Here is a 12817-nt window from a genome sequence, read left to right as displayed (position 1 = left end):
CATCTACAGCTCACATACAGCCATTGCAGAAAGGACTGGACTTTAGGGAGAATTAACTAACCACGGTTCCTCCTGGGGTTTTCCTGGCTTGGGAAATATGAGAACACCACCATTCCCTCTGTAAACTAACTCTGTTTTAATCCTAGCCAGTAATGTCTGCTTTGCACCTGTTAAAATCGCACTGGCCGCTTGGTAGTGCTTTGATTGCTTCAGCACAATGCTTTTGAGCATGACATTGTCCCCCTGTTCTCCTTAAGGGAAACCAAGGCAGGAGAGGAGGTCTGCTTTGCCATGTGCTCATTCTGTTCTCCTTTGGGCTGAGGTGGGATCTAATCCACCTTCTGCAAATGGCCCAGACAGCACTATAATACAAACTATGCACGAGAATCATAGAATAGGAGGGCCGGAAGGGGCATCGAGTCCAAGCCCCTGCCATTGCAGGACACCACCTTACACCATCCCACTCAGAGGGCTGTCCAGTTTCTTTCTGAAGGTCTCTAGTGTGGGAGAGCCCCCCACCTCTCCAGGCAGCTGGTCCCACTGTTGTATGGCAGAGTTCTGCCACACTTAGAAACATTCATGGAGTGTGTACACACTTGGGCTGGATCATGGAAGGAGGGAATGCACCCCTTCTCTACCTAAATGCCACCCTGATTTATGACCAGCATTGCCCACTGGCCACATTAAACCACAATGCTGGGAAGAGGCACATTGCGGCAGAAGGTGCTCAAAAGCCTTCCCCTTCCCAAATTCCTGCCCCCCAAGCTGCGTGAATCCCATCAGTGTTCTAAACCTGTGCTGGGAAGTAAAAGCAGCAGGGAAAAGTAGCCAAGCAGAGCAGTCATGGACCATCCTCTGGAGATGTTTGTTCTCCTATTCAGCCTGAGCCACCACAGGAAGACCGGCCTCTGCAGCTCCCGAACAGCCACTGACCTGGAGGAGGGACGTGTCTTTATTCCCCACCATATTCTCGTAGAGGTGCACTTGCATCTGCGAGGGGAGAGCAAAACAAGAAAGCAAAGAAGCAAGCCTTTCCCACCCTGGCTCGCCAGCCACATCTAAAGCAGAGGCGCCCATGCACAGCTGCCGCGATGACAAAAACAAGAGAACAAGCGCCGTCTCCAGGAAGGAGCTGGCAGGTGTTACAGGCCACAGTCCCTCATTCCAACTGAGAAGGTTGAAACGAGTTATGGCTGGCCTGGAGTGGCCACTTGGCTGGACCGAACGGATGCCATTTTATCCACATCCAGGAGACCAAAAGCTTTCTCTTGCAATCAGCTACAGTCTTCTACTTAAGAAGGAGGCCTTTGGATGCTGGCTTTGCAATACAGAGGACCTGGCTGAAGGCATCCATAGGTCAAGCACCACTAGTTAGCCAACCAAGCTATTGAACAGTAAGCTGCCCAGGTACCTAAAGATTTTAGGTTCCACAACCGCCACTGGATGGTCAGTAGACAAAAAGCAGGAGATTCTTCTGGAATTGCCACCCAGACAAGGGGAGAGGGACCAAAGGAAACACCCTGCTAGAAAAGAATGCTGGGTATATTCCTTTTCTTGCCTGTTGAGGAATTGCACCAAGGTTTCCCCAGTAGGGGCATTTTGGGTAGCTTTTCCCCAAATGAAGGGGAAAGAACTGATTCAGGTACTAGGAGAAACTTAGCATGGACCTAGCGCATCTTCAAGGAACCATGTTGATAGACTGCATTTTCCCTTTTTGTGTCTCTAATTTGCAATTTTGACTGCATAGAATCTGAGCAACTTTTCCCCATTCTGTACTTTTCCCCGAACCCTTATAAATCCTTGACTCTCTTTTTATCAAAACACACAGGGGTCCATGTTTAGGGCCTGTTGCCTTAATCCTTGGCAATGAGACTTTAAGTCTGCTGTGATCCTGTTGATGGATGTTCAGGGGTACATTTGGATTCGAAGCATTCAGCCCTTCCTTTCCTGCACTGAAAAAAAGGAAGAAGTCACTTACTTGGAGTTCGGCCATATTTCTGGACAGCTCTGCAATCTTCTTCTGGAAGCCATCTGCATCCAGAGCAGTCCTGATGTTCTAGATCAAAGCACAGTCCCTTTATTACATGCAGCAAAACTAGCCAGTGACCCTTTCCAGCCAACAAAACTGGTGCGAGGTAGTTTGCACACTCACCTCTTCTTGCAGAGAAGAAATCTTAAAGATGAGGGACTGATTCTCTTTTTCCTGATGGAAATAGGAAAAGAGGTGGCCATGAGACTGTTTGAAGAGATATTGCCAGCACACGCAGAGTTAATATGGAGGACTCCTGCCTTCCCCAGTCATTGACTCTGTTCTCCCAGCAGAGGAAGCAAAAACCCACAGATGCTTCTCATGCCCAGACACTCTTGTGGGGAGTGACCATCGTGACTCAGCGTGGTTCTTGACCATGGTGAGACTCGACGGTCTGTGCTAGGGTTTCTCTCTACCACGATTGCTTGTTGTGCTGCCCAGGCAAGAGACATCATGGAAGAATCCCCGGAACAAGAGGCTGTCTGGCAAGAGCAGCAGAGGGCAATCTTGCCCAGTGGTTCGTCAGAGAACGCAGCTGATTGTTGCCCCAGTTTGGTGCACCTGACAGTGGCGTGCTGCCTGCTCCCACTTCCTGAATGAGGTTTCTTCTCTGGAGAGGAGCTAGGACAATTGGCTGGGATTCAGGACAGCCCCCCCCCCACTACCCCTTGCTGGAGAGCAGGCTGTTTGGCCATAATCCTTCCCTGCCTTCTTTCAGGATTCCTCAGAACCTTTAGTCTTGGTCTCTCTTTCTCTCTTCTTCAGTGTCTCCTCTGAACATCTGGTCTCCTTCCCCCTCCCTGAATTTTTCCCTCTTGACAGGGTCCAAAAGGGTTACATTCCCAGCACTCCACCAGAGCTGTATATACTTTGAGACACTGCTCTGTTTTATGCTGGAATACTTGGACTGGAGCTGATTTAGTCCCACAGAAATTACTTGGGACTATAGCCATGGAATGAGATATACAGGGCAGTGAAGCGGCATTGCTAACTATAGTGGGCGCTGGATGGCACAGTCTCAAAGATACTTCGAAGCTGAGTCTCCAGGGTTCAGAAATGGAGGACTCTGACATTTATTAGATTTATATTCTGCTTACATCTTTCTCCTCCACCTGATATCAATCTTAGCCCCACAGCAACAGCCCTGTAAGGCTGGTTGGGCTGAGAGTCTGTGACTGACCCAAAGTCACCCCGGTGGCTCCATGGCTGAGTGGGGACTCGAACCCAGGTCGCCTGACTCCCAGTCCTGGGCTCTTAACCACTCCGGCTCTCAGCCATGTAGCAAAAATGCAGAGCAGAGAGAGCCCCAAGGTGGATTGGAGAAGCATGAGGCTCCAAGTTCGGGATTCACACTCCCCTCAGCAGGACAGGACCTTTAGGGTCAATGTACAAATACCACGGGAATCTTTTTATTTGTTGCTGAAAAACTGGGCGGGAGGATGGAATGGAGTGCAGTGGAAAAAGGTATGGCTGGCTGACAACCTGAGCAGGTTGACCTGCAGCAACTTCCGCACTGTATTCTGCAAATTGTGCTCGTATCGCCAGGATGAGAGAAGGACTTTTCAAAGGACCTTTACTGAGAAATATACCCTGGTTTCTGACATTTCAGCAGGCATTGTCCACAGGTTTTCAAGCATATATGCATTCAGCCATGAAGACTGGGCTCTGCTTAGCGAAGTAGCATTTCCTCCGGAAATGGTGCTGCGTATGCAACATCTTTCTCTGCATTTGTTTGACTCCTGGAAAATGTCAGGATTATGACAAGCTCCAGGCTTGCATTGCAAAGAAAGGCACCTGCAAAGATCAGAGCACACCTACTAGCTGCTTCGTCTGGCTTGCCATCTTCAGTCCTTTTTCTTCAGCGGCACCGAGGTTGTTCTTCGATTCTTCCAATTCCCTTTGCAATGTTTTCACTTGAGCCACAGACTGCTGGAAACTGAACAGAGTCGAAGTCATTCACCACCACGTGGGTTACAAGCAACACCAGGTTGGGTCATGTTTCGTTTTAAAAACAAAACAAGTGAAAGGATTGTATTGTTTAGAAGAAAGGCTGCCAAACCCATCGCCTAAGGGCTAACTATAATCCACCACGGCTTGCTCACCAGGACCTCGGACTTAGAGCCATTGCAAAGTGGAGTCTGGGAGCAGAGTCCAGGGAATCCAACAATTCTCACCCGCACGCAGATGCCTTACATCCTTATTCGTGCTGAGTTACAGTCAAAACAGACAGCAGATTAAAGAGGAACAAGGCCCATCACGGGGGGAAAGATTTAAAACTCCCCCAGCACCAGGTTAGGGTCCAGATTTGGATCAGGCTTCCTTACACCTACTCTAGAGTAAAAGCATAACAGGGGCTCTAAAGGTGGCATGATTTGGCCTCTGGATGGCTTCAAAAGGAATTCAGCCTGAAGCTCACTAAATGGTAAAATTCAGAACAGGGCTGTTTCCCCTCGTCCTGCCTCAAACTTCATGATATACTGTAGTCCCCCTGAATCACAGAGGATCCTGACTCCCATGAACGCCTACGTGTGTACGGCTGCACGTGTGAAGACACACCCATGCAGGCATGTCTGATGTACACATGGGCCCCAATGGATGGGGCTATGGAGTGCCATGATGCCAGGGCGGAAGTCACTTACAGCCACATCCCAGCTGGCTGTGTGAGTTTCACAGGTTATTATAACGCACCAGTAGACCTAAATTCATGCAACACTATCAAGGGGGAGTATTCATGACTACCCAATTAAGCATTCCCTTCTGAAGATTACATGCCATCGAATATCAGCTCTTGGGGATCTGTGTGCTTTCTGGAGACATCCCATAATTATTCTTTAGCACCTTGAGTGGCATGTACTGAAGTACTATATTAGTGGGCTCTGGCATGATTTGCTATCTAGTCTGAGGATTGGCTGTGTTCATTTTTGCACAGAGAGAGAATGGAATGATTTGGTCTGGGGGGTAGAACTACTCCCCAATACTCAAGTATTGTAAAGATACTCAGATGCAGCAGATTTCATAGTCTGAGGTTTCAGCCTTAAATCAAGCCCACAGAGGCAGAAAGAAGGGGACATCCATCCATCCCTGATTCCAAACAGCCAATAAAGCACTCAACCTTTTTATCTGATTGCGGAGTTCTCCGCCCTCTTCTGTCAATCTGTTATTGGCTTCCTCCATGGTATCCAAAGCCAACTTCAACTGGCCATTTTCCTCTTGCAGCTTTTGATTGTTGAACTGAAGATCTGCTATGCAAGCAATCAAGTCCGAGGTTTCCCTGGGCATACAAGGAAAAACAAGGACTACATAGTTGAACTTTCTCCCTCTTCCATGGTTTGTTCAAAGGGGAGCTCTGACCTGGGACCTCATCACACAATGTCCTCCACCACCCAAAGCCCGCATGTCTCCCCGCTGCATCTTTCCTGCCCTTTCAGCTTCTCACCTGAGCCCTGTCCACCCAGTCCTGACAATGAGCATCCCCATCACTAAAGCCTCCTTTTCTCCCCAGCAAAAGACCCTCTTATAGGCATGGTCCTACCTTATGCTAGCAGATGCTCCTTGATACCTGCCTGGATAATTTACATGGTACAGAGAAGGGGCTGACAACACTGTGAGCAGAAGCAACTACTGGTAGTACAATGGCAAGGACACCATTGTTGCATTATCTACTATCAAGTCATCTCCAACTTATGGCAACCCTATGAATGAAAGTCCTCCAGTATGTTTGATCTTTGACAGTTCTGCTCAGCTTTTGGAAGCATGCCACAGATTTGAGTTCAATCCGTTCATCTCATCTTTGGAGGGCCTCCTCTTTGCATTGCATATGCACAAGTATTGTAGAGACGCCTCCAAAGAACAAGAAACCCTGGCCTGGAGGGCTTTACTTTCCATAACTTTCTTTTAAAAGAAAAAGGGAAACCCCATGAAGATTTTTTTCCCAAATGGAGCACTTCCAGTACTACGACTAAGAAGGTATCCAACTACTATTCTGCCCTTGGTCTGCAATAAGAAAAAAAGGAGAGAGAAATGGTGGGAAATGCAACCCCTCTGAAATATTGCAAATGAGGACAATGTTACAAGAAAAGTAGTTTCTGAAAAGCAACCTAGCGGAGCATCCCCCAATTTCTCTTTCGAACCCTAAAAATGCAGACGCCACTGCAGCATAGCTCTCCCTATATAGTAAGCTCTGTCTTTCCAACAGAGATGCTTCTGAAAGTCACCATTTAGCATCTTGTAACCATTTTTTAAAAATTCCTTTAAAATTTTTAAAAAGGGACTCACAGGTCTCCTCTAGACACATCTCCACCAAGTGCCTCTAGGCTTCCAGATGTCACATTCATCCTCCCAGGGGTCCTTTTAGCTGCAAACAGAGTTTTCTGCTTAGAGGTTCAGGGACTTACAAGATTCCTACAAAGAATCCCAACAGGGAAGGTGCCAATCTAGCTTCCTGAGGAAGGAAGTTCCAGGGCCTTGGGGCAGCCCAAAAGGAGGCCCTCTCCATCGTTCCCGCAAAGCACACCTGTGAGGATGGTGCGATGGAGAGAAGGGCCTCTTCAGAAGAGCCCAACACCTGGGCATGCTCAGGTGGGAGAGCACGCTCTTCCAGATAACCTGGCCCTGAACTGAGTTGGCACAGGCCAAGCTGGGTGCTGCACCGCAGTTTTTCCAATAAATTGCTGCCACTTCCCAGCACCTGCCACCTGAAGTGGTCACCTCTGCTCGATGGTAGGGATGGTCAGGCCTATGTTTCAGCCATGGCAAAGGCATCTCTTCTTTCAAACCATTTCTTATTGCTTCTTGCAAAATAATTTCTTTCTTTCTTTGGTGATGCTCAGGAGCCAAATTTAATTGGCTATGAAGAAAGGCTCCTAGGAGTGGTTTTCGATCTACTGGAGGGTGAGTCCTGACACAGTAAAGCCCAAGAGATGCATTTACTGTCTTCTTCCCTACCCACGTTTATTATTATTATTATTATTATTATTATTATTATTAGAACATTTCTATGCCGCCACTTGCCGAAGCCTCGGGGCGGCTTACAACACAGTAAAATACAATACAATACAAAAATAACAATATAAAATTAAAATTAATAATATAAAATAAATAAAAAATATGAAAGATATAAAAGAAGTTATAAAAGAAACGTTATAAAAGAAAAGAAGTCGCCCTGGCCAGATAAATAAGTAAATATTGTTAACAATTAAAATGACGTTTAAATACCCACTGCCTCATATGGAACTAACCCCACTGGTGAAGATCCACATGGCTTTAGTTCTTGACATGTCAGTTCTTCCTAGATGGTCTTTTATGAACTGGACATGCAACCCATCCCTCTTTAGAAAGGGAGAGACCCCCCCCCCCCAAACACCCAGCATTGCCCATCCAGCAGGCTGGCAGGCAGATACTGAGACATGCAAGACCGTTTTTTCCTGTCTAAGCAGGCATAGAAATGCATCTCCCGTAATACAGAAGTACAAAGCGTCTGATACCTGCTTGAGTTCCTTCCCTGGTTGTGTCCCAAGTCGACGGCTCATGCCTGAAAAAAAAATTTGATTCCCACTGTTTAAAACTCCAGAACTTTTAGAATGTCTGACATCAACGTTTATTAGTAGCAAGAGCAGCCTATATATTTCTTTCCCAGATTTATTTCAACGGCATCGAAAGACTTTCCCTTTTCCTACAATGTCCGGCACTCCTTGTGAAAATATAATGGGGCAGCCCCAAATTTCAATGCACAGGAGGAGACCCAGAAAGAGGGCATCTAGCTGTGATAACAGCTTCTGTTATATTTGCATAAATATACCTATGCCAAAAAAATAAACATCATAACTGGTACTGGCTTTGTCTTTGCCCCGTTTCAAGATATCTGTGCTATTGGATTTTTATTGTACCTTTTGATTGCATCTTCTGTTTTAACTGGCTCAAACTTATATTGTCCAGAATGTAACTTCAGTTATTAAGGGTAGAATCCTAAAGGGTTGCTGTTGGTCAGAAGGAAACTTCGCATCTCATGGGCTGCCAAGTCTCCTGTACTGCCAGCAAGGCAGTGGGGGCGATTTTCATCTCAGGGATCAAGGTCTCAGAGATGGGGCCACAGCTGAAAAGCTGACACACGCCTGCAGATCCAGCCCTTGCCTTTCCCCTCCCTGCCCACTGGAACACCCTAGAAGGCAGAACGAAGATCCAGAAGTAAGTGCAGGATGCGTTTGTCTCCTAAAAAGGAGGCAAATTTGGTCAGCTACCAGTTTCTTCTGCAGTCTTCAATCCATTCTTTCATGATGGCATGGTAGGTTTCCAGGTCCATGGAGATGTCTCTTTGCTCAGGATCGAGCATGTTGCACAACTCTTCTAGCTGGCTGTCTTCTGAACTCCGGCTCGTTGTAAACCGCAGGAAATCAACTAATTTGGAAACTGCCACTTTGCCTGAAAGATTTGTTTGTTTGTTTGTTTGTTTTTATTAAAACATTTCTATGCCGCCCCATTCGCCGAAGCCTCGGGGCGGCTCACAACATAAAATTAAAATACAAGAAATAACAATATAGAATAAGTCGCCCTGGCCAGATAAAATAAGCAAATAATATTAACAATTAAAATGACGCTTAAATAAAAAGGTCTTCACCTGGCACCGAAAAACAAATAACGACGGCGCCAGGTGGACCTCTCTGGGGAACGCATTCCATAGATTGGGCGCCACCGCAGAGAAAGCCCTCCTCCGAGTAACCACCCTCCTAATTTCTTTCACGGAGGGTTCCTGGAGAAGGGCCTCTCCCGCAGATCTCAGGGGGCGGGCGGGCATATATGGACGTAAGCGCTCCTTCAGGTAACCAGGACCCAAGCCGTTTAGGGCCTTAAAGGTCATCACCAACACCTTGAATTGGGCCCGGACTTCAATGGGAAGCCAGTGAAGCTGACGGAGGACTGGAGTCATGTGAACGTAACGCCCTGTCCCCATCAGCAACCCGGCAGCTCTATTTTGAACCAATTGAAGTATCCGGACCGTCTTCAAGGGTAGCCCCATGTAGAGCGCGTTACAGAAGTCAAGGCGGGAAGTCACCAGCACGTGTGTCACTGTCGCCAGGCAGTCGTCCTCCAGGTAGGGACGTAGCTGATGGATCAGTCGAAGCTGAAAGAAAGCGCTCCTCGCCACCGCTGTCACCTGAGCTTCCAATGAAAGCTCTGGGTCAAGGAGCACTCCCAAGCTGTGGACCTTGTCCCTAAGAGGGAGTGCAACTCCATTCAGAACTAAGTTCAATTCACCCTCCCCGAAGCCCAATCTGCCAACCAACAGGACCTCTGTCTTGTCTGGAATGAAACGATAATGGTGAAAGCAGCAGGCGTTAGTGTGTTTAAGGCTGATGCATCTTTTCCTATGCCAGGCATCTCCAACCTGGTGCCTTCTAGACATTTATGACTACAACTCCCAGATTTCCAGACTACTGGCTCTGTTGGCTGAGGCTGATGGGATTTGATGTTCAAAGTATCTGAAAGTCACCAAGTCAGGGAAGGCAGCTGTAAGATTGCATCTCTATCAAGTGAGAGGAGGAAAACTGAAGCTCCCATTTGACTTCATTTAAGATGCATCTTGATGGACTAAACCACAGGGTGTCATTCCATGAGCTGGTCTTTAGTGCCAAGGAAATAGGGTGATTGCTTATTATTATTATTATTATTATTATTATTATTATTATTATTAGAACATTTCTATGCCGAAGCCTCGGGGCGGCTTACAAACACAATAAAATACAATAAAATACAAAAATAACAATATAAAATTAAAATTAACAATATAAAATAAATAAAAATATAAAATATAAAATGGTTGACATTATTAATGGTTGAAAGCTGAGTGAAAAGAACATAGTAAAAGAAATGCCATGCTGGATCAGGCCAACGGTCCTTCCAGCCCAGCACTCCAGTCACATGGTGCTAAATCTACAATGAAAAGAAGACTCTCTCACCCTTTTTTGAAGGGGAGCCTTGCAGAGCCCTTGCGCTAACATCCGTACCAGTGGCGTCTACTGAGGGGCACTGAGCATTTCCTCTGAAGGTTTCCAACCTTTCCTGGACTAGCCCAAGCCATTTTGCAACTCGAGGCGCAGGGCAAGGGGACTCCCACCCCCTGTCCCACCTACCAAGGCCAACTGGACAGGCAACTGACTCTTACTGCAATAGTGCCAGCAGAAGAGGAGCTGCCGCAGCACCCGAGGAAGGCTTTTGGCTGGGTCCTCCAGCAGAGAGAACTGCTGGGTGGAGAACTGGGGGACTGCCACCTCTGCCTCTCCCCCAGCCGCACACCCCTGCCGCAGGAGAGCGCCACCTGCCACACCTGGCTGGCCCCGCAAGTTACAGAAGGAGAAGAGGGTCCCTACCTCTTCTCTCTACATCACAGGCCGAGAACATCGTGGTCAACAGGTCTTCCTCACAGATCAGGCTAACTTCATCGCTTTCATCGTCTTTGGCCTCTGTCAGCAGCCTCCGTCCTGCAGTGGGAAAGAGCATTTGCCGCTGGCTTTCTTTCCGTGCACGCTTAAGGTCCATCTTACACGTGGCTGTTGCTGTTAGTCGCACAGTCGTGCCCGGTCCATCGCGACCCCACGGAGAACACTCCTCCAGGCCTCCCTGTCCTCCACCATCCCCGGGGTCCACCCAAGCCCTCACCCCCTGCCCCAGTGACCCCATCCAGGCTCCTCAACCTCTGCCGTCCCCGTCTCCTTTTGCTGTCAATTGTTCCCAGCATGCACTTGGTTAGGCAGCAAAAAGGGGCAAGAGAAGAGGGAGAGGGGGCAGAAAAGGTTAAAAGGAAATCCTTCCATTCCCCAGTCAACAGACGTGCCTAGGACTTCACCCGTAGCGGAAGTACTACAAGGAAGTTGGCCTCAATATATATATTTTAACCAGTTTTTTCCACTCTTTGTACAAGACCTAAAACAAAAGAGATATTTCCAGCAGAAACTTATATCATTTGAAAGATGAAGAATAGAACAACTCCAAGGAATATTTGAAAAACAAAGGTTAAGCTATTACCCATACCTTCCCTGAAGGCTACCCTTCTTATCATTATTTGTATTGCAAGTTGCACCGACTTGTGACCTGCACTTTAAAATTCTGAATATTTGTAGAGTGCTCTGGGGACAGCATGTTTTGGATGATTTTAACAGTGTATTGCCTGGAGAGGGTTTTATCCTTAAAGGCAGCTTAACAAATATTTCTTTAGATCCAGCAAACATCCTTATAAAGCACATTCCACTAACAACATAAAATGTGCTTTACAGCTTAAAGAGGAAATGCAAAGCATTAAACCAGCTTATATGAAATGCATCAGGAAAGACGAAGTAAAACAAACCAGTATTTAGAGCCCTTTGAAAGTAATAAGAAGGATGTTTAATGAAGATTGTTGAGGAGCAAGATCCAGGGTTGGGAGACCATCACTGGAGAATCAAGTCCTGAGCAAATTCAATGGGTGGAGAATGTTGGTGAGAGAAACACTGAAAACTAAGGTGGGCATGGAATGGAGTATCATGGAAGAGGGAGTGGCTGGCACACTGAACAGGAAAACTGCAATATTTTGTTACAGATCCCATTTGCACCAGCTCTCACACGTCAGTGTTTTTCTCCAGTTAGCGGCGTCTTGGGCACAATGCTTGACCAGCAACTCATTTTGCCCAGCCTATTAGAAAGAACCGGGCCATTTCCCAAGTCTTAAGTTAAACAGCCTTACCCAAAGAGAGCCTTCTGTTTACAGGAGCCTGGAATGCCCTTTTCACAGGCCTGTGTTCCTGGCTCAACAAATCAGGACTTGATGTCAAGTAGGTCCATTCCTGAGAAGACGTATCCTTCTGTTCCATACCAGTGGAGCCGTAAGGAGGATTACTGCCCAACTCTCCCCAGTCAAGAAGGCATGGAGAACAGCTCTCCGCTTGGTCTAGCCAGGGTCTACAGGCCTTTTCCTTATTTCTGCCCACTGAAAAAGTTTCCGAGCGGATATCGGAGATGCGCCTGTGACTCGGTGTTGCCACCGGTGAGCATGGGGAAAAGACGTTGTCGCTGAGAGGGCTTAATGAATGGCCGTCACTGCTGGGCACGGTGCTGTTGTCACTGGTTTTCAGGGTCCTTCTCTTCCAGATCTCCTCCAGGTTTTTCTTCATGTTCCCTTGAGGGCTGTCAAAGTTCTTGGACTGGAACTTGGGGATCTGCAGTGCAGGATTCGAGGCTTGGTCCATCATCTTGATGGTCTGGAGCTTCCGGCAAAGGCTGTTCACTGGGTGATGGTGCCGTTTGCCACGCCCTCTGTTGGAGGACATCTTGCCTCTGCGTTTGGGGCAATTAGTTTAGCTGAAACAGGGAGAGAATCTGTAGGGCAGGAGAGGGAGAGAGGGATGGGAAATTCAGAATTGGTGGTGATGATTTAGCTTTCTTATACGCTTGTCAGAAGTTTGATACTTCAGCCAATGAATATATTATGAGTTTTTTAAAAAGATGAGATAAATTTGCCAGTGTGAACTTCCCCTTGACCCTGCTATATTCCCCTCCCTCCCAGACTGTGTCTTCACTATTCCCCTGGTGCCACTATTCCCCTTTTACCTCATTTTTGATTGCTGGGCCCCCGTGGCAAGTGCTTCCATTACAGCCACTGGGGGGATGCTCTCAGCGAGGCCTGAAATTCCCAAACCTGCCCTTGGGTCCTAAAGGGGTAGCAAATCCCAAATAGACGCCCAGCCCATGAGAGTCGGAAAGATGCTAGGAAAACGTGACTAGTGATAGGGCAGCATGAACAGATCAAAGCAAGCTTCACTT

The 12817-nt window shown here is 47.3% G+C and overlaps 1 protein-coding gene across 1 annotated transcript in view; it reads right to left on the bottom strand.

The window, feature by feature from the left end:
* Nucleotides 1-12324, bottom strand: part of IRAG2 (inositol 1,4,5-triphosphate receptor associated 2) — a 52126-nt gene extending 39802 nt beyond the window's left edge. The window contains exons 1-10 of the mRNA XM_044430398.1: nucleotides 11871-12324; nucleotides 10393-10503; nucleotides 8266-8446; nucleotides 7513-7559; nucleotides 6305-6383; nucleotides 5142-5300; nucleotides 3848-3965; nucleotides 2153-2203; nucleotides 1979-2056; nucleotides 934-990 (exon numbers count right to left, since the gene is read on the bottom strand). Coding sequence (XP_044286333.1) covers nucleotides 934-990; nucleotides 1979-2056; nucleotides 2153-2203; nucleotides 3848-3965; nucleotides 5142-5300; nucleotides 6305-6383; nucleotides 7513-7559; nucleotides 8266-8446; nucleotides 10393-10503; nucleotides 11871-12324 — 1335 coding nt within the window. The remainder of the gene's footprint in view (nucleotides 1-933; nucleotides 991-1978; nucleotides 2057-2152; nucleotides 2204-3847; nucleotides 3966-5141; nucleotides 5301-6304; nucleotides 6384-7512; nucleotides 7560-8265; nucleotides 8447-10392; nucleotides 10504-11870) is intronic.
* Nucleotides 12325-12817: the final 493 nt, after the last annotated feature.

Source organism: Varanus komodoensis, unplaced genomic scaffold, assembly GCF_004798865.1.
Source record: "Varanus komodoensis strain SLA01 unplaced genomic scaffold, ASM479886v1 scaffold1, whole genome shotgun sequence".
NCBI lineage: Eukaryota > Metazoa > Chordata > Lepidosauria > Squamata > Varanidae > Varanus > Varanus komodoensis.
The sequence above is the reverse complement of the archived record's forward strand: the minus strand, read 5'-3'. Positions and strand labels throughout refer to the sequence as shown.